Source organism: Oncorhynchus keta, chromosome 14, assembly GCF_023373465.1.
Source record: "Oncorhynchus keta strain PuntledgeMale-10-30-2019 chromosome 14, Oket_V2, whole genome shotgun sequence".
In the NCBI taxonomy this organism is placed as follows: Eukaryota; Metazoa; Chordata; class Actinopteri; order Salmoniformes; family Salmonidae; genus Oncorhynchus; species Oncorhynchus keta.
Window position 1 is genome coordinate 48,646,608 of NC_068434.1, and position 22,614 is coordinate 48,669,221.

A 22,614-nucleotide genomic window follows, 5' to 3' on the forward strand; every position below is an offset into this window, starting at 1 on the left:
TTACTATTTTCTACATTGTAGAATAACACATATGGAATCATGTAGTAACCAAAAAAGTGTTAAATCCAAATATATTTGGGTCTTGATGACAGCGTTGCACACTCTTGGCCTTATCTCAACCAGCTTCATGAGGTAGTCACCTGGAATGCATTTGAATTAACACGTGTGCCTTGTTTATTTAAAGTTAGAGGTGGTATTCAGAAGATAGTCCTATTTTGTAAAATGCCAAGTTCATATTATGGCAAGAACAGCTCAAATAAGCAAAGAGAAATGATAGTACATCATTAGTACATTACAACAAATAAAATGTTTTTGCAAAAACCATCAAGCACTATGATGAAACTGGCTCTCATGAGGACCTCTTCTGCAGAGGATAAGTTCATTAGAGTTACCAGCCTCAGAAATTGCAAATAAACAAATGCTTCACAGATTTCAAGTAACAGACACATCTCAACATCAACTGTGTGAATCAGGCCTTCGTGGTTGAATTGCTGCAAAGAAACCACTACTAAAGGACACCAATAATAAGAAGAGACTTGCTTGTGCCAAGAAACACGAGTAATGGGCATTAGACCAGTAGGCAGAGTTGCAAAGAAAAAGCCATATCTCAGACTGGCCAATAAAAAGAAAAGATTATGATGGGCAAAAGAACACAGACACTGGACAGAGGAACTCTGCCTAGAAGGCCAGCGTCCTGGCGTCGCCTCTTCACTGTTGATATTGAGACTGGTGTTTTGCGGGAACTGTTTAATAAAGCTGCCAGTTGAGGACTTGTGAGGCATCTCTCTTTCAAACTAGACATTCTAATGTACTTGTCCTCTTGCTCAGTTGTGCACCGGGACCTCCCACTCCTCTTTCTATTCTGGTTAGAGCCAGTTTGCTCTGTTCTGGAGTAGTACACAGCATTGTACTACATCTTCAGTTTCTTGGCAATTTCTCGCATGGAATCGCCTTCATTTTACAGAACAAGAATAGACTGACGAGTTTCAGAAGAAAGTTATTTGTTTCTGGCCATTTTGCGCCTGTAATCAAACCCACAGATGCTGATGCTCCAGATACTCAACTAGTCTAAAGAAGGACAGTTTTATTGCTTCTTTAACAGTTTTCAGCTGTGCTAACATAATTGCAAAATAGTTTTCTAAAATGGTCAACTTGGATTAGCCAACACAACGTGCCATTGGAACACAGGAGTGATGGTTGATGATAATGGGCCTCTGTACGCCTATGTAGATATTCCATTAAAAATAGCCGTTTCCAGCTACAATAGTCATTTACAATATTAACAATGTCTACACTGTATTTCTGATCAATTTGGTGTTATTTCAATGGGCAAAATTGTTTTTTCTTTCTTTCATAAACAAGGACATTTTTAAGTGACCACACACTTTTGCTAACTTACAAGCCCCTAACCAACAATGCAGTTGTTTTTATTCCCTTTTTTCCCTTCCTTTTTTCCCAGTATCCCCCCCCCCCATCCCTTTGGTTCCTTAGGACCAGGATTAAGAAACATGGCCTGTTCGTCATATTAAAGTAATGCATATGAAGTGTTTCTCAGTAATAGAATCATGTGAAGGGATTAGCCATATGCCTATGCCATGCTATGGGCTACGATACGAACATTACCTCTCATAACCTCTCACATTTGTTGTCTTAGTTTAGTACTGAAGTGTGTTTGTGTGGTTGTTTTGTTGTTTCACTTCATTAACATTAAGACAATGTGTTAGGTTTCAGCATGGATGACTTTTTCACATCTCCTTCTCTCTCTCTCCTTCTTTCTCTCTGTCTCGCTATCTCTGGTGATACATAGATGTCAGGGTTTATGTGTCAGTGCAGATGAAGCTGTTACTTTACCCCTTGGGGTTTATGTGTTTGTGTCTGAGTGTGTGTGTGATTTGTGTGTTTGTGTGTTTGTCTGTTTTGAGGTGTCCTTCCTACTGTGTGTCACTCTGAGAGGGATGGCTGCTCTCTGATACGACCGCCTCAGAATCCCACTCTGATATCGGCCCGCCCACACACCACAGTAATATTTTTGGCACGTGGCAAAAAATATACACACACACACAAATACACAAAGAGACTGTGCACATATACACACAAACATGGTTTTGTATATACTAACTGGCTGATGTCAGTGACTGGCTGGCATCCTTAGTGATTTATTTATTTGTCAATGTTTAGAACAATTGGCTGTGTATTCGTTTGTGTATGTGAGAACATGTTTTTGTATCTACAGTGCCTTGCGAAAGTTTTGAGACGTCTTGGATTTCTTCAAATGTTTGTGTGTTACATAGTGGGATTAAAATTTACTTTAAAAACATGATCTTCACAAAATACTCCATAAATTCAAAATGGAAGAAAAATGCTGTCATGCCCTGACCTGACCTTAGAGCAGGTCTATAAGGCTTTGCACCATTATTCTTTAAACATGGCTCTGCAGACGTTTTATTTCTCTATTTGGTTGGGTCGGGGTGTGATGTGGGGTGGGTATTCTATGTTTTGTTTTCTATGTTTCTTTATTTCTATGTTTTTGCCGGGTATGGTTCTCAATCAGTGACAGCTGTCTATCGTTGTCTCTGATTGGGAATCATACTTAGGTAGCCCCTTTTTTTTTTGTTAGTGGCACTTAGCCCTGTAAGCTTCACGGTTGTTTTCGTCGTTTGTTTTGTTGGCGTCATTTTTCTCAAATAAAATGAATATTTACGCTCACCACGCTGCACTTTGGTCCACTTCTTTTGACGGCCGTGACACTTGCCATAGATTTTCAAGCAGATTTAAGTCAAAACGGTAACTTGGCCAGTCAGTCTTCTTGGTAGGCAACTCCAGTGTAGATTTGGCCTTGTGTTGTAGATGTATTTTGTATTCTGTATATTTGTATTCTTCTTTTCACTCTGTTATTTAGGTCATTATTGTGGAGACACTACAATGTTGTTGATCCATCCTCAATTTTATCCCATCACAGCCATTGAACTCTGTAGCTGTTTTAAAATCCCCATTGGCCTCATGGTTACATCCCTGAGCAGTTTCGTTTTGGTCCTGCAGCTGAATTCAGAAGGACGACTGTATCGTTGATGTGTCTGGGTGGTGTAATACCTCATCCAGGGCATACGTATTAACTTGACATTGCTTAAAGATACATTCAATCTCTGATTTGTTACTTCTACCAATCACTGCCCTTCTTTATGAGGCTGTCGAAAAGCACCCTGGTATTTGTTGTTTAATCTCTGCTTTAAATTCAATACTTGACTGAGTGGCCAGATGTTGTATGTACTGTACGGGGGACAGAGGAAGGGTTAGTCATTCAAAAATCATGTTATCCATCTAACTTATTATATTATTATATATTATATATTATTTGTTAAGCCAAATTTTACTCCTGAGCTAGTTTAGGCTTGCCGAAACAAAGGGGCTAAATACTTATGCGACGACTATACATACACTGTACATTACGACCACATGCTCTTTCCATGACATAGACTGACCAGGTAAATTGAGGTGAAAGCTATGGTCCCTTATTGATGTCACTTGTTAAATCTACTTCAATCAGTGTAGATGAAGGGGAGGAGACAGGTAAAAGAAGGACTTTTAAGACTTGAGGCAAATAAGATGGGGATTGTGTATGTGTACTATTCAGAGCGTGAAGTCACAAGATTTAAGTGTCTTTGAACGTGGTATGGTAGTAGGTGCCAGGTGCACCAAACTGCAACACTGCTGGGTTTTTCACACTCAACAATTTGACACAACTGTTGGTAGCATTGGAGTCAACATCAAATCAAATTGTATTAGACCTTACAGTGAAATGCTTACTTTCGAGCCCCTAACCAACAATGCAGTTTTAAAAAATACGGATAAGTATATTAAATAAAAGTAACAAGTATTTAAAGAGCAGCAGTAAAATAACAATAGTGAGACTATATACAGTGGGGTACCGGTACAGAGTCAATGTGCAGGGGCACCGGTTAGTTGAGGTAATATGTAGGTAGAGTTATTAAAGTGACTATGCATAGATGATAACAACAGAGAGTAGCAGCGGTGTAAAAGAGAAGGAGGTGTGTGGGGGGGCAATGCAAATAGTCTGGGTATCCATTTGATTAGATGTTCAGGAGCCTTATGGCTTGGGGGTAGAAGCTGTTTAGAAGCCTCTTGGACCTAGACTTGGCGCTCCGGTACCACTTGCCGTGCGGTAGCAGAGAGAACAGTCTATGACTAGGGTGGCTAGAGACTTGGACCATTTTTAGGGCCTTCCTCTGACACCGCCTGGTAGTTGAGGTGTTCCTAATGTTTGGGATAATCAATGTAATATAGATTGTTGACAAAACATGACAGATAAATCCATTTTAATTCCACTGTGTAACACAGTCAAATGTTAAGAAATCCAAGGTGTCTGAATACTTTTGCAATGCACTGTACATACTGTATCTGTGTGAATGTTTAAACATGTATGTTTCTCGTTTGACGTGTGTGTGTGTGTTGGGATGCATGCCCCGATGTACCTCTGTCACAGAATGTTCTTGGTTCACCGCTCCTCTGACTCTTCACTCGTAAATCTGCAGAGTGTGTGTGTGTCCTGCAGCTCTCAGGGCGAGACACGTGACAGTGTTCTCCGTGTCATCGTTCCCAGCTGAGCTCTTATCGAACGCAGATCCTGTTACCAGACACAAACACACTCCTCCAGAGAGAGGCAGGTCCGCCCTGTATCCCAACTCTTTCTGTCACTACTCATTAGGCTTTGTCGCCCTCGGAGACGGAGTCTGCGGACTACGCCCATCCACCATCCCCGCCCACAACACCTTAGCAACAGCCAAGCATACTTGATGGCTTGGGTTGCCCCTAGTGGCGACGTGGGTTAAGTTGATGGTTTAAAACAGAAAAACAACTCCACGGTTAAGTTTAGCCATTTGTTAAGACTAGCCTTGCTAACTCGTTGTGGATGGATGGTGCAGTGGTCTCTAAGCTGCACGCTCCTATTTTATAGACCCTAGTTCAGTCCCAGCTCCGGGTATAATTTTTTTTTGCCCCTCCTGGACGGTTTTGACAGAGTCTCCCGACATCCTGAGGACCTTCAAAAACGTCGAATTTTGACTTGAATCTGGACCCTGCTGTCACTGCAGTGTACGTGTGTGTGTGTGTGGCGGGGGAAGGGGGCAGCGCTCCCAGGAGGGAAGCTTGTTATGTTGAGGATTGATCGCTAGGTCTCTGTGGTCTGACTAAAGACTCTCTGGATGGTTGGGCTCTGGTCAGCTCTGAGTCACCGCTCCCTATAAACTGCCATCCCTCATGTGTCACACACACACTCTCGCACATACACACACATACACAAACACACAGACACACTCCCTGTAAGGGCATGCAGAATCTGCGGTCACACCTCTGAAAGGGATCTACAGCTCTGTGATGTGATCTTTTTATCTGTAGCAACTGTGACTTTCAGGATTAAGCTTTCTCCATAGGATTCACAGAATACTTAGAAATACTCCTCTCAATCAACGTCATTTGACGCTTTGATTCGCTATGTTGGTAATATACATTGTGGATACGATTTATCTGACCTCATTACCAGTCCAGTGATGCGTTTCTGATTTACTCATAACGAGATAACGATTTTGGGTCCTCGGGTCCTCTTAACATAGAGGAGGTTATATTGCTTGATATTAGATTTGGTTTAAGATGACAGTTATATTGAATGTTTTAATTGATTCAGTGTTTACTGTATATCTTTGGAATGGTTCACTTGTTTATGAATTCTTTTTCATAGCCTTATTGTCTCACATCACATAGACAGTTTAACAGATATACTGTAATAGAGTGGGTGTATCCATTAAACAGAAAGATAGAAAGAGTGTGTGTGTGTGTATAATGTGTGTGCCTGCGTGTTCAGAGTACAGTGATGGTGTAAGTGTGTGTGTGTGTATGTATTTGTGTGTGTGCTAACCAAAGTGTTTTATTATAGTCAGCAGAACGCACCAGGCTTGTTCCAAACCAACCAACCGTGGGACAGCTTTTACGGGACTGGCGACACCCGCTCCTACTACCTCCACGACGTACGCCATATTTCTGACTCCCGCCGCCTGTCTGTGCGCCGTCGAACTATACCCTGTTTAGCAAGTCCCTGGAAGGAGGTATTTTACCAACTCACTTCACTTACTTTATCCTATTTTACCATCTTCACTTACTTTATCCTATTTTACCATCTTACTTCACCTACTTTATCCTATTTTACCATCTTACTTTATCCTATTTTACCATTTTACTTCACTTACTTTATCCTATTTTACCATCTTACTTCACTTACTTTATCCTATTTTACCATCTTACTTCACTTACTTTATCCTATTTTACCATCTTACTTTATCCTATTTTACCATCTTACTTCACTTACTTTATCCTATTTTACCATTTTACTTCACTTACTTTATCCTATTTTACCATTTTACTTCACTTACTTTATCCTATTTTACCATCTTACTTCACTTACTTTATCCTATTTTACCATCTTACTTCACTTACTTTATCCTATTTTACCAACTCACTTCCCTTACTTTATCCTATTTTACCATCTTACTTTTACTTTATCCATTTTACCATCTTAGCTTCAGTTACTTTATCCTGTTTTCAAATCTTACTTCACTTCTGTGCTTAGTTTGCTCAAATAAAAGGTTTGATTTATACCGAAGATTACCATCTTACTTGAAATATATTTGCAGCAACCAGGCAAACTTAAAACTGGTCCTTCTCAGCTCAGCTGGTAGAGATGTTTGTCAAATAGTTAAATCTGGACCACCCATTTGCTCAAATGTTTGCACATGACTGTAATACTCCCAAGAGGGCGAAAAGCGGTCTTGAAATGGCATTTGCAGCATATATTATATAAAACCGCAATTAGCTTTAGGGAGTAAAATGGTGGCCAATATTGGTTGCAATTGACACTTCACTTACTTAATCTTAGCATCTGTCTTTTCTTAATTTATTTATCGTTTTAGTTACCAGTATTGATTTATGTACGTATTTCATGTTTTTAATTTAATTGTCCCCATTTTATTAATGTTCATTAATTTGCAATGACAGTTTGCAATGAAGAACACTTCCCCTAAGTTCCATTGTTGGGTGGGGGTGTGTGTGTGCGCGTGCGTGCGCATATATTGATTTCGCATTTGCTAGGTTTTGAGTTATGTGTCCTCATTTTATTCATGATCTGTTAGTTCTCTCGACACTCCCATTACCTAACATTCTGTTTCTGTTCAATCTACATGTTTTGTTTCCTCGTCCTCACTTTTCTGTGGTTTAAAATATATATTATTAAAACAGTTCTCATTATTAAGCTGTAAGGTAATAAATGTATTATACTTATTCAGACACTTAAAAAAGGATACGATAGTTTATAAAACTAGGCAAAGTCAGATTTCTCACAGACGTACAGAGAGATACTATATGTTATTTCTGTCTGTCTGTCTGTTCTGTCTGTCTGTCTGTCTATTTATCTGTTCTGTGTTGTTCTGTCTGTCTGTCTGTTCTGTCTGTCTGTCTGTCTGTCTGTTTATCTGTTCTGTCTGTTCTGTCTGTCTGTCTGTCTGTCTGTCTGTCTGTCTGTCTGTCTGTCTGTCTGTCTGTCTGTCTGTCTGTCTGTCTGTCTATTTATTTATCTGTTCTGGGTTGTTCTGTCTGTCTGTCTATTTATTTATCTGTTCTGGGTTGTTCTGTCTGTCTGTCTATTTATCTGTTCTGGGTTGTTCTGTCTGTCTGTCTATTTATCTGTTCTGGGTTGTTCTGTCTGTCTGTGTATTTATCTGTTCTGGGTTGTTCTGTCTGTCTGTGAAATAACATATCTGTCATATCAGGTCTGTTTAAAGTCAGCTCGATGTAAATACTGTAGACTGGTTGGTTCCTCTGTATCACAGCAGTAAACTATCTGCTCCTGATTTCTTACTTAATTAACATGATTTCATGTTTATACAGGAAGACTTTGCATGCCCACTTAGTCTGTGAATATAAATAACATGTTTTCTTTTGGTGTAAGCTAGTTAAAGATAAGTAGTCTAGGAAATCTCAGATCTAGGACTGGTACATTGTTGGAGGCAACCTGTCTGTCTAGAGAGACTATGAGAGGAGTGCTGTTTTTGTCTGAAGGCAGAGAAAGAGAGGCCTCTCTAGGCCTTTCTGCCCGTTGAGAGTCTAGGCCTTTCTGCTCGTTGAGAGGAATGACAATAGTTTTTAATGATTTTATTATGATAGGGTTGAACTGACTACAGTCTAAAGTAACTAGAGGATTGGCGTTAGATAACCTCTTGTTTTCATGTTTGTTACCAGAGTACAGTAGTTATGGAAAATCAACTATATTTTTCCTTTTTCCCTAGACCTATACTCTGAGTAGGCCATTGTTACAAAATAAGTTGGAGAACAGTCCATGGAGAACAAGAGCACCTCCTTCCAGCTGCCCACTGCACTGAGGCTAGGTAACACGGTCACCACCGATAAATCCATGATAATCAAACATTTCAATAAGTATTTCTCTACGGTTGGCCATGCTTTCTTCTTGGCTACCCCTACCCTGGCCAACAGCTCCTCACCCCCCACAGCTACTTGCCTGAGCCACCCCAGCTTCTCCTTCACCCAAATCCAGATAGCAGATGTTCTGAAAGAGCTGCAAAACCTGGACCTGTATAAATCAGCTGGACTAGACAATCTGGACCCTCTCTTTCTAAAATTATCCACCGCCATTGTTGCAACCCCTATTACTAGCCTGTTCAACCTCTCTTTCGTATCGTCCGAGATCCCTAAAGATTGGAAAGCTGCCGCGGTCATCCCCTCTTCAAAGGGGGTGACACTCTAGACCCAAACTGTTACAGACCTCTATCCATCCTGCCCTGCCTTTCTAAAGTCTTCAAAAGCCAAGTTAATAAACAGATCACTGACCATTTCGAATCCCACTGTACCTTCTCCGCTGTGCAATCCGGTTTCCGAGCTGGTGATGGGTGCACCTTAGCCACGCTCAAGGTACTAAACGATATCATAAACCGCCATCGATAAAAGACAGTACTGTGCAGCCGTCTTCATCGACCTGGCCAATGCTTTCGACTCTGTCAATCACCGTATTCTTATTGGCAGACTCAATAGCCTTGGTTTCTCAAATGACTGTCTCGCCTGGTTCAGCAACTACTTCACAGTTCAGTGTGTCAAATCGGAGGGCCTGTTGTCCGGACCTCTGGCAGTCTCTATGTGGGTATCACAGGGTTCAATTCTCGGGCCGACTCTTTTTTCTGTATATATCCACGGTATCTCTCTTGCTGTGGGTGATTCCCTGATCCACCTCTACGCAGACGACACCATTGTGTATACATCTAGCCCTTCTTTGGACACTGTGTTAACATCTTCAATGCCCTTCTTTGGACACTGTGTTAACTAACCTCCAAACAAGCTTCAATGGCATACAACACCTAGGATAGGATAAAGTAATCCTTCCGATTTAGGCCTGTTCCACTGGATGTCACTGCTCTTAACCGCTAAATGTAAAACCAAATGCATGCTTTTCAACCGTTCGCTGGGCGGTTCTGACCTAGAATACGTGGACAACTACAAATACCTAGGTGTCTGGCTAGACTGTAAACTCTCCTTCCAGACTCATTTCAAACATTCAAACAAAATCAAAATCAAATCTAAATTGGCTTCCTATTTCGCAACAAAGCCTCCTTCACTCACGCCACCAAACTCACCCTAGTAAAACTGACTATCCTACCAATCCTGGACTTCGGCGATGTCATCTACAAAATAGCTACCAATACTCTACTCAGCAAATTGCGTGTAGTCTATCACAGTGCCATCCATTTTGTTACCAAAGCCCCTTATACCACCCACCACTGTGACCTGTATGCTCTAGTCGCTAAATGACTTAAATGTAATGTAATGTCGGCTGGCCCTCGCTACATATTTGTCACCAGACCCACCGGCTCCAGGTCATCTATAAGTCTATGCTTGGTAAAGCTCTGCCTTATCTCAGCTCACTGGTCACGATAACATCACCCACCCGTAGCACACGCTCCAGCAGGTATATCTCACTGGTCATCCCCAAAGCCAACGCTTCTCTGCTGCCAGTGACTGGAACGAATTGCAAAAATCGCTGAAGCTGGAGACTTACATTTCCCTCACTAACTTTAAACATCAGCTATCTGAGCAGCTGACCGATCGCTGCAGCTGTACATAGTCCATCTGTAAATAGCCCACCCAATCTACCTACCTCATCCCCATATTGTTTTTATTTACTTTGCTGCTCTTTTGCACACCAGTATCACTAATTACACACCATCATCTATCACTACAGTGTTAATCTGCTAAATTGTTACTTTGCTACTATGGCCTATTTATTGCCTTACCTCATCATGCCATTTGCACACACTGTATATAGACTTTCTGTTTTCTATTGTGTTATTGACTGTACGCTTGTTTATTCCATGTGTAACTCTGTGTTGTTGTTTCTGTCGCACTGCTTTGCTTTATCTTGGCCAGGTTGCAGTTGTAAATGAGAACTTGTTCTCACCTAGCCTACCTGGTTAAATAAAGGTGACATAAAAAAGTTTATTCCGTAGATGTATCCTGTAAGAGTAATGTTACAAAATGTGTCCTTCAGATGACATATTGTTTGATTGTCTCCTGATCTGCCGAGACTGAGAGACTAAGAGACTGAGAGACATGGAAAAAAAGTCATTGTTTTAAATGCATTAATGGTGCCCTTGGACAAGGTTGCCCTGGCACTGGTAGTGGAGTGTTTTGGAAGGTTGTGTGTCTCCTCCAGTCTCTCTCTCTCTCTTTGTGCGTGCGTGCGTGCGAGTCTCTGGCTGAGTTTAGACAGGCAGCCCAACTTTGATCCTTTTTTTAACCATACAAGATCAGCTCTGAAAAAGATCTGATGTGATTGGTCAAAGGACCAATTAGTGGAAAAAAACATCAGAATCAGCCCCTGTTAGTTCTTCGCGCCCTTCACAGAAAGATTTACCCAGAGTTCCCTGCAGGGCCTCTTCTCAGAAGCCACCTCTGCAGCCCTCTCTTACAAGTGAGCTACGATGCTGGGAGGCCTGACAACACACATTCTTATTTAATTAAGAGTAATTAACAAAATAATCACTGTGGTGACCTTCTTTCCTCCTTCTCATCCCTCTCCAACTCCTTCGACCCTTTTCTATCTCCTCCACCTCTTCCTCCTCTACCCTCTCATCCTATTAAAAATAATAAAAAATGCCTTTAGAAGACGTTTTTATCCAAAACACTTACAGCCATGCGTCCATACATTTCAAGTATACAGTGAATGCGGAGAGAATTCCGACCTCATGACTTTTTCCACATTTTGTTACGTTACAGCCTTAATCTACGTTTTCCCTCATCAGTCTATACACAATACCCCATAACAACAAAGCGAAAACAGGTTTTTAGAAATTAACAAATGTATAAAATACTTTTTTTTTTAAATACCTTATTTACATAAGTATACAGACCCTTTGCTATGAGACTCGAAATTGAGCTCAGGTGCATCGTGTTTCCATTGATCATCCTTGGGATGTTTCTACAACTTGATTGGAGTCCATTTGTGGTAAATTCAATTGATTTAACGTGATTTGGAAAGGAACACACCTGTCTATATAAAGGTCCCACAGTTGACAGTGCATGTCAGAGTAAAAACCAAGTCAGTTGGCCGAAGGAATCTGGGGAAGTGTACCAAAAAATGTCTGCAGCATTGAAGGTCCCCAAGAACACAGTGCCCTCCATCATTCTTAAATGGAAGAAGTTTGGAACCACCAAGACTCTTCCTAGAGCTGGCCGTCCAGCCAAACTGAGCAATCGGGGGAGAAGGGACTTGGTCAGGGAGGTGACCAAGAAACCGATGGTACTCTGACAGAGCTCCAGAGTTCCTCTGTGGAGATGACAGAACAAGCATTTCGGTACACCCGCAATAACATCTGCTAAACACGTGTGTGTGTAACCAATAAAATGTTATTTATTTGATTCCAAAAGGACATCATCTCTGCAGCACTTCACCAATCAGGCCTTTATGGTAGAGTGGCAAGAAGGATGCCACTCCTCGGCAAAAGGCACATGACAGCCCACTTTTTGCCAAAAGGCAGTTAAAAGAACTCTCATATTCTCTGGTCTGATGAAACCAAGATCGAACTCTTTGGCCTGATTGCCTGGCGTCACATTTGGAGGAAACTTGTCACCGTCCTTACGGTGAGGCATGGTGGTGGCAGCATTGTGCTGTGAGGATGATTTCAGTGGCAGGGACTGGGAGACTAGTCAGGATCGAGGGAAAGATGAACGGAGCAAAGTAAAGAGAGATCCTTGATGAAAACCTGCTCCAGAGCGCTCAGGACCTCAGACTGGGGTGAAGGTTCACCTTCCAACAGGACAACGACCCTAAGCACACAGCCGAGACAACACAGGAGTGGCTTCGGGGCAAGTCTCTGAATGTCCTTGAGTGGCCCAGCCAGAGCCCGTACATGAACTCGATCGAACATCTCTGGAGAAACCTGAATATAGCTGTGCCGCGACGCTCTCCATCCAAACTGACAGAGCCTGAGAGGATCTGCAGAAAAGAATGGGAGAAACTCCCTAAATACAGGTGTGCCAAGCTTGTAGCGTAGCGCCATGCTCTATCAACGTGGTGTAAAGAAGACACAACACTGTAATTGCTGCCAAAGGTGCGTCAACAAAGTACTGAGTAAAGTGTCTGAATACTTATGTAAACGTGATATTTCAGTTTTTGCCTAAATGTCTACAAACCTGTTTTTGCTTTGTCATTATGGGTTATTGTGTGTAGATTGATGAGGAAAAAAACAACAATGTAATTCATTTTAGAATAAGGCTGTAACATAACAAAATGTAGAAAAAGTCAAGGAGCCTGAACTCTTTCCAAGTACACTTTACATTTTACACATACTCTTCCCCCTCCTCCCTCTGTTTCTCATCCTCCTAGACCCAAACCCTGTCTCTTCCTCTTTCCTCTCATCTTGTTTTCCTACTATCCATAACTGTAAGCTATAACTATGAGTGCAATACATCAGCTGCTGTGGTTTTAGCATTTGTTTCTCCAGTACTGCGTGTATAGATTTTAATCAAACACTTTTTAATCAGAAAGATTGCTCAGCAGATCCCGAAGGGACATTTTTTTCACAAATAAAATCTTGCAGATGGTTTTAAAACAACCTCAAAAACAAAGTCAGACTCTCTGAAGGGAAGGAAAAAAAGAAAAGAGGGAAGGCAGAAAGAAAGAAAGAAAGAAAGAAAGAAAGAAAGAAAGAAAGAGATACTGCTCACTGGATCAATGGAGTTGTCAATGGACGACCCTCCCCGGCAACATTAGAACACCATTTAGCAGATTGGGAACACCATGAGAAGAGGGTAGCTGCAGCCCAATATGGCAACCAGAGTATGGGCGAGTGGGTGTGACATAAGGAAAGTAGGGGAGTGTGGAAAGGAATGGGTGTATTGAAAAAGTAAATTTTTTCCACCATTTCTTACCACGCAACTACCATGCCGCGAGAGTATGGACTTCTATTTTGAAGCCAGAGGATGAGTCTGAGTCGTACTGCGTTAATAAATAATAGTTAATAAAACTGACTATTGTTGATTTTTTATTAACAGTACTGATTACTGTTGCTTGTTTGCTTTGTATTTGTGAGCCTATGTGACTGTCGCCCTGATATTGCCTACTAGGTATCTACTTCCCATGCCGTTGCAGGACAGTAGTGCTTTGCAAGCAGGACACTGTCCCGGTGTTGTTGCTGTTCATGCCCTCTCGATTGAGTAGACTGCATGTACACTGAGTATACAAATTATTAAGAACACCTGCTCTTTCCATAACATAGGCTGACCAGGTGAATCCAGGTGAAATCTGTGATCCCTTATTGATGTCACTTGTTAAATCCACTTCAATCAGTGTAGATGAAGGGGATGAGACAGATTCAAGAAGGATTTTCAAGCCTTGAGACAATTGATGCAATTTTCATGCTCAACAGTTTCCAGTGTGCATGAAGAATGGTCCACCAGCCAACTTGACACAACTGTGGGAAGCATTGGATTCAACATGGGCCAGCATCCCTAGGGAACGCTTTCGACACCTTGTAGAGTCTATGCCCCGGCGAATTGTTATTTATTCTGTGGGCTGTTAGTTATTAGTTATTTCTTGTGTAGGCTGCTATCCTACTTGAAATAAAATCATGGGAGGGAAAAATATTGCCACGTTACTACTGGCGACACTGTGATAGTTGCCCAATGGGTAGCACCTTAGGTCTGCAAGCACCTTAGGTCTGCAAGCACCTCCATACACAACCTCTGCACTGACATTTGCACCGCCTTTCAACTCGCCATGCAGCCCAGTCTGCCACGCAAGGGTCTTGAGTGAGAACAAATCTGCCAACTTAGCTGATTCTCTTTCCATACACCCACTCCTTTCGAAATGTCCACTCAGCCATACTCCGGTCTCCATATTGGTCTGCAGCTCCCCATACTTGAACACCATTTGATCACCCTGTTGCTGGAGAACTTTCCTGCAATGCAGGACATTTAAAACTTGTAGTGTATTTGAGGTTTAAAAAAACACTTCTGAAGTTTGTAATTTCCACTTAGAAATGTCTGACTTGATTTTCCCTTATGAAAAATGTATCAACCCCTACAACAATGTCCATTAATTATAATCCACATAATAATTCACATTTCCTGTTAATGCAGGATTATTGTCATGCAGTAGCAAACTGGCTCAAATGAAGATCCTACATCTGTTGCAGTCTTCTGTACACACCACACATGCACAAACAGACACACACATGCACATTACACACATACGCACACGCACACACACTGTGTCCACTGACTCCTGCAGTCCCGATCGCTCAGAATGCATTTCAAAGGTTTTATTGATGCAGATTACAGTACAGAAGTAGCGAGCCCCCTGTGACTGTTACAGCACCACACCTCGTTGTCTTTTATTAAAAAGAACCAACAGACTGCAGACAATATGGTTGAATCCCACAGGACTGTGTGGAACTGTGATTTGCATGTCATTACTGGGTCCATATGCAGCTACAGCAGCACCTTGTAATCTACAGTACAGTAACAGAGAACACAATTAGGATTGTAGTTATAGAGTCCTCTTTGAATGGTGTTTGTATATATTGCCCATATGCCTATCATAATGTTGTGGGGTGATTTTGACATTTAACAAAGTATTAGTTGCGTGGTCAGTCATACATTAAGATACTTTTTATGTCCACACAACATTTTTGCCTGACTGATTTGATAGTATTGGAGGTCTGCACATACCAAACGTGTTGTGAAGCTTGGAGCCTACCCTCTAGTGTTCAACTGCGGTACTGCACCCTCTAGTTTCCTTTCCCTGACTAATGGTAATTTCACACTGACAGCAGTGGGATGCAACTTCATGTACTTTACAGTAAATCAATAACACCATTTAAACATGCTCACTGACAGCTTGTCATCATAATTGAGACGTTTGTTGGACTTTCAACCCAGGTGTTCACTGACTGGACAGAGACCTAAGAGAGGGACATTGTGATGATTGTATTTGATTGGCAGTGTGAGTGTATATACAGCCAAAATATTTTTGAATGGCTTCTGAGTGGCAGTTTGCTAGCCCTTTTCCTAAACTTAACCTTTACCCCCCTTTCTGGATCTATCGGTTGGATCCACTTCCTATTTGATTGGAGGATGTTTGTGGCTATTTCTGGCCAGGCCTGGTCGGTCCGACTGCACTTTTTAAAGCCGATAACTTATTAATCTCTTCGCCCGGGGCTGCGTAATATGGAAGGGACACCCTTCTTATGCTCTCTCTTTCTCTGTCTCCACTCTCTCTTTTTATCTTTCCCTTTCTCTCTCTCGCTCTCTCTCTCTGCCCCCCCCCCTCTCCTATCTCTATTTCTCTCTCTCTCTCTCTCTCTCTCTCTCTCTCTCTCTCTCTCTCTCTCTCTGTCCCCCCTCTCTCCTATCTCTATTTATCTTTCTCTCTCTCTCTCTCTGTCCCCCCTCTCTCTCTCCTATCTCTATTTCTCTCTCTCTCTCTCTGTCCCCCCCTTTCTCCTATCTCTATTTATCTTTCTTTCTCTCTCTGTCTCCCCCAGTCTCTCTGCTCTCTCTCTCCCCCCTATCTCTGTGCATACCGACGCATATGTCATCAGTAATACTGTCAGGCTGGCTCAGAGAGAAGGTTTACTCTGCCCCTGGTGAGAGGGGAGAAGAGGCCATAGTTAAGCCCACTGCAGGATGTTAGAGGAGACGAGAGGGCTGCGTCTCAAATGCCACCGATTCACCACATAGGGCGCTAATCAAAAGTAGTGCACTATATAGAGAATAGGGTACCATTTGGGACACAGCCTACTGTAGGAGTTATGAGAAACCCTCCAACTGTCAATCAGAAATGGCTGCTATGCTCAGTGAAGAGGCCAGTCCTCCTCTTTCTGTGCTCTTTCAGGTCATAAAAGACACTAAAGAATGGTATTTAGCCAAACTTTTCTGTGTATGATCCCATCCTCCTGTGCTTTGAAAATAATTTACCTGAGGGGTGAGTTGTGCCAAATTGAGCAGCACCGTGACGGGTTGGATGTCATCATCTGTGACTGTTGATTAACAGTGTTTGTGTAATTACAGCAGAGTGTTGATTAATCATATCGTTTACATGATTCATCTTTTTTTTGTTCCTCTAACGCTCAACCCTCTCTACTCTGTGCTTCTGAATAACCTCTCTCTCTCATTCCCCCTCTCACTCCAGTAGAGATGAGATGAAGGGCAGGGTGACTCGCTGATGGCTGCTCTGTGCTCCTCTACTCTGCCCTGGGATCACTCTGCTTCTATTTATCTCCCTTAATTAGCATGTCCCAGATAACCGACACCCCAAACTCTGTGGGACAGACAAAACACAGCAAAACACCCCAAAATCAATTGGAGTTGATTTCCTGGTGTTTTTACAGTCTTCTATGTCCAGCAATGAAAATGACTAATTCTAAAAATGTTAAAAATATACATTTTCTTTCTCAGAAAACATGTGGGGCCAAATAAAACCACCCGAGGGCCAAATTCGGCGAACAGGCCACCAGTTGTAAAAGCCTGCTATAGACAGTGTCTCTCCATCACATGTTTATTTAACATGTCAAGACAATCGCTCTCTCATGTAACATATTACCACCCATATTTATACATAACTATTTTCATCTATCAGTGTGTGTATTTTATGAGGCTCTGCATATTAAATGCTCTCTAATGAATTTAAAAGGCATGATCCGTTAATGATGTGAGTCACGCGCACACACACACACACACACATATACACACTTCCTCTCCTGTAATCAACTTACTGTTTGCTAAGGTAATAAGGGCTCATGATTACTCCTCCTCTGTCTTAAATCACAGAGAGATACATGTGTGTGTGTGTGTGTGTGTGTGTGTGTGTGTGTGTGTGTGTGTGTGTGTGTGTGTGTGTGTGTGTGTGTGTGTGTGTGTGTGTGTGTGTGTGTGTGTGTGTGTGTGTGTGTGTGTGTGATGCATGATAACATGAAGGTGTAAATAACATCCTTATGCTGATTTATAAACCAGCGTCTGTCAGCAGCTGTCTATCTACTACTATGACAGGCAGACATCTGGATCCTAAATTTGATTTTGAATCTTATAATGTATGCCTGAATATTCAAACGCTTCAAAGTTGTCTGGTATTGTTTTTCGTCAGATGGATAAAGAAATGCATACAACGTTGCAGCACATTGAATGAATGATGCATTGACTGGACTGATAAGGGAGCCATTATAGCAGTTAATTTACAATTTTACCGGTGACATAAATACATTCTCACAATCTTGCAAATGTCTGTAATATCTTATCTATTTTTCCCACACAGATATGCTACACTGAGTGTACAAAACATTAAGAAGAGATTTTTCCATGACCTAAACTGACCAGGTGAATCCATGATCCCTTATTGATGTTACTTGTTAAATCCACTTGAAGCAGTGTAGATGAGCCTTAAGACAATTGAGACATGGATTGTGCATGTGTGCCACTCAGAGGGTGAATGGGCAAGACAAAATATTTAAGTGTCTTTGATTGTGGTATGGTAGGCGGTTGCTGGGTATTTCATGGTAGGCGGTTGCTGGGTATTTCACGCTCAACAGTTTCACGTGTGTATCAAGAATGGTTCAATACCCAAATACGTCTAGCCAACTTGATACAACTGTGGGAAGCATGGGAATCAACATGGGCCAGCATCCCTGGGAACGCTTTCGATGTAGGGTAAGATTTGAATACCCCTGCCCTACAGCATGCTCTGTGAGCTCCCTTCAAGTCCTAACCTTACCTCTAGAGGTCACTAACACAATACACACACTACCCACTCAGACACATGTTTCAATACCCACAGCTAACACAGAGGATTTATTAGAGAGAAACATGTATGTCTCTTGTACTGTACTGACATCTGTTTGGCAGTTAAAGCAGACTCCTACGACAGCAGTCTGTCATTTCTCTCAAGCATGGCCAGTCAAGACTAGCTTATTACTACACACACACACACACACAGTTCTGTGTGTATTGCAAGGGTGGAGAGCAGTGCATACTGAGACCATACACCACGTTGATAGAGCATGGCGCTTTGACGCTTGCAACGCCAGGATTGTGAGTTTGATTCCTGGTACAACCCATAAGTAAAATGTATGCACGCATGACTAAGTTGCTTTGGACAAAAGTGTGTTATTTGAACTCTGTGAAGCATTTATTTGGGATGCAATTGGAGTGGCAGTGCTCATGAGCGCCAGTTTCATCATAGCGCTTGATGATTTTTGCGGCTGCACTGTCAAAGTTCTTCAAATTTTCTGGATTGACTGACTTTCATGTCTTAAATTGATGATGACTGTCGTTTCTCTTTGTTTATTTCACTGTTCTTGCCGTGCGGTAGCAGAGAGAACAGTCTGACTAGGGTGGCTGGAGTCTTTGACAATGTTTAGGGCCTTCCTCTGACACCACATGGTATAGAGGTCCTGGACGGCACGAAGCTTGGACCCGGTGATGTACTGGGCCATACGCACTACCCTCTGTAGTGACTTGTGGTCGGAGGCTGAGCAGTTGCCATACCAGGCAGTGATGAAACCCGTCAGGATGCTCTCGATGGTGCAGCTGTTAAACTTTTTGAGGATCTGAGGACCCATGCCAAATCTTTTCAGTCTCCTGAGGGGAAATAGGTTTTGTCGTGCCCTCTTCACGACTGTCTTGGTGTGCTTGGACCATGTTAGTGTGTTGGTGATGTGGACGACAAGGAACTTGAAGCTCACAACCTGCTCCACTACAGTCCCATCAATGAGAATGGGGGTGTGCTCGGTCCTCCTTTTCCTGTATTCCACAATCATCTGCTTTGTCTTGATTACTTTGAGGGAGAGGTTGTTATCCTTGCACCACAGGTCTCTGACCTCCTCCCTATAGGCTGTCTCATTGTTGTCTGTGATCAGGCCTACCACTGTTGTGTCATCAGCAAACTTAATGATGATGTTGGAGTTGTGCCTGGTCATGCAGTCATGAGTGAACAGGAGGGGACTGAGCACGCATCCCTGAGGGGCCCCCGTGTTGAGGATCAGCGTGGCGGATGTGTTGTTACCTACCCTTACCACCTGGAGGTGGCCCGTCAGGAAGTCCAGGAACCAGTTACAGAGGGAGGTGTTTAGTCCCAGGGTCCTTAGCTTAGTGATGAGCTTTGAGGGCACTATGGTGTTGAACGCTGAGCTGTAGTCAATGAATAGCATTCTCACATAGGTGTTCCTTTTGTCCAGGTGTGAAAGGGCAGTGTGGAGTGCAATAGAGATTGCATCATTTGTGGATCTGTTGGTGGGGTATACAAATTGGAGTGGGTCTTGGGTTTCTGGGATGATGGTGTTGATGTGAGCCATGACCAGCCTTTCAAAGCATTTCATGGCTACAGACATGAGTGCTACGGGTCGGTAGTCATTTAGGCAGGTTACCTTAGTGTCCTTGGGGAAAGTGGCTCTGGTGGTCTAACATGTTGATATTACAGACTCAGATGGTGAGGGGTTTAAAATGTCAGTCAAGACACTTCAAATCAAAGCTTATTTGTCACATGTGCAGAATACAACAGACCTTACAGTGAAATGCTTACTTACAGGCTCTAACCAATAGTGCAAAAATGTGTTATGTGAACAATGGGTAAGTAAAGAAATAAAACAATAGTAAAAAGACAGGCTATATACAGCAGTTAAGAACAAATTCTTATTTTCAATGACGGCCTAGGAACAGTGGGTTAACTGCCTTGTTCAGGGGAAGAACAACATATTTTTACCTTGTCAGCTCGGAGATTCAATCTTGCAACCTTTTGGTTACTAGTCCAACACTAACCACTAGGCTACCTGCTGCTCACTTAGTTGGTCAGTGCATGCTCAGAGTACACGTCTTGGTAATACATCTGGCCCTGCGGCCTTGTGAATGTTGACCTGTTTAAAAGGTCTTTACTCACATCGGCTGTGGAGAGCGTGATCACACAGTCGTCCGGAATAGTTGGTGCTCTCATGCATGTTTCAGTGTTATTTGCCTCGAGCGAATGACCAGGATCTGGGCCTGGTCGGGTGTCTGTAGTATATCCCTCCCGTCTGACTCATTGAAGAAAAGCTCTTTGTCTAATCTGAGTTGTGTAATCGCAGTTCTGATATCCAGAAGCTCTTTTCGGTCATAAGAGACGGTAGCAGCAACATTATGTACAAAACAAGTTACGAACAACGTGAAAAAAAAATTAAAAAAAATAGCATGGTTGGTTAAGAGCTGATAAGACGGCAGCCATCCCCTCTGGCGCCATCACTGTAAATGGAGCTGTGGAGATAAATAACAGTTTTAGAATCAAATGCAGACTCCAGTTTGCTTAAAAGTATTGTCACAACCCTGCAGTCCAAAGAAGCATGAATTGTGCAGGATATATTCTATTCATCCATTCTGGAGGGAAAATTAGAGTTCAATAAGACTGTCTGGTTTACAGGATTTAGTTGAACCTTTTTGAATTATATATTTTCATGATAATGCAGAAGCTGGCGATATTAACTATTCTCCTGTTGTGCTGTATTAGATAGACAGAGGACAGATCACTATGTTTTATCATAAAAAAAGGCTTTCAAGGACCCCAATTAATTCTTAGAATTTGACTTGCTGTATGTAAATACAGGTTTTTTTATGTTAACTTTTAGAGAACAGTTAAATCAATGTGTCCAATCCGGAAGAGTCCACTCTGGCAGAGGGGGATGAATACAATATTATCGTACAAAATAGGTACAAAACGTTCCAATGTCGGAATAAGATTACACAAAATAGCCCATTAAACATGTCAGTCATTCAATCCGTTTGTAAGACGACCATTGAAATTGAAATTGAAATGGGCAACATTTTAGTAGAGCCCTCAATTTAATCTCGGTATTCATAAAGTAGGCTAAACTGAGTTCAAAGTCTCCTCTGAGGTGCATTTATTCCGCCAAACAGTTGTAAAACGTTTCGTTTTGCAACTTAAACGAGAATTTGTATTGGACAAATTCAGTTAGGTCCCTCCCCGTTTCGTTCCGTTTGCTTCCGTTTAAGAAACATTGACGGATAGAATACACCCCAGTTGTTGGTAAGAACGTTTCGGTTCCCATCGATATCACAGCAATAATTTTAAAGGATCTCGGGAGTTGACGCCGGAGAAATTGCAGCGAGCTAGGGAAGTCTTTTAGGACCGCAGTCACAAGCCATGTTCCATTTTAGAGACTAGGATAGGGTATATTTGAAGAGATACCAGTTCTACAAGCCATAATTAAGACACTTATTTTACGGTTTAACATAAGGCCACAGTGTTTCTCAACTTTTACAACGCAGAATGCCTGTGAAAGGAGGCGGAAGAGTAGCTGTGTATCCAGGCAAGGGCGAACATGTCGGAGTAAGTCAACTGTAGTTTGTTTTACCATTAGACTGTAACTTTTAACATACCGTATCGCTGTATCTTAACCCGCTGCGTCCCAAGAATATGCTGTAGGTATTTGTAATACATATATATTTTAGGAGTTTTACGGTCATGAGGGGGTGATCGGGTGGCTGTACCTTTGCTACGTATGGAGCAACCAACGTTTATAACCTTGTGAATTCACCTGTAGAGTTTCGCCCTCTCGGCCAATAAGAATGACGTCTGAAGTATTTAGTAAAATATTTGCACTTGTTGTCAAGTAGTTGTGCATAATTTACACACAGTTTAGATTCCTGTGATATAGAATATTATTTTACTATTTTTATTCAGTCACTTTTAAATCTTTCAAGTTTAAATATCTATTCATTTTAAAATAAGTGTGTGTGTGTGTGTGTGTTTGTGTAGCCTAATTTCATGTTACACAGACCTTTGGGGTGGACAGACGCACCCCAAAGGCTCTCTCTGTACTTGGCTCAGTATTGTCTGTCTGTCTGACCCCAGCCGGGGATAAGCTTAGGGTACACAGATTGCTGGGATGAGGATCGCTGGAGCGGTCAACCATTACGCGTCGGGTGCGTGTGTGTGTGTATGTCGGTGAATATGTATGTATTTACACTATGTGTGTGTAACGGGTTGATGATGATCACATTGCTGAC

General features: G+C 42.0%; 1 protein-coding gene across 1 annotated transcript in view; it reads left to right on the forward strand.

Annotated features, from left to right (window-relative positions):
- Positions 1-21,607: 21,607 nt before the first annotated feature.
- Positions 21,608-22,614, forward strand: part of LOC118393557 (tight junction protein ZO-2-like) — a 96,981-nt gene continuing 95,974 nt past the window's right edge. The window contains exon 1 of the mRNA XM_052461845.1: positions 21,608-21,934. Within this exon, the coding sequence (XP_052317805.1) occupies positions 21,875-21,934 (60 nt within the window). The 5' untranslated portion in view covers positions 21,608-21,874. The remainder of the gene's footprint in view (positions 21,935-22,614) is intronic.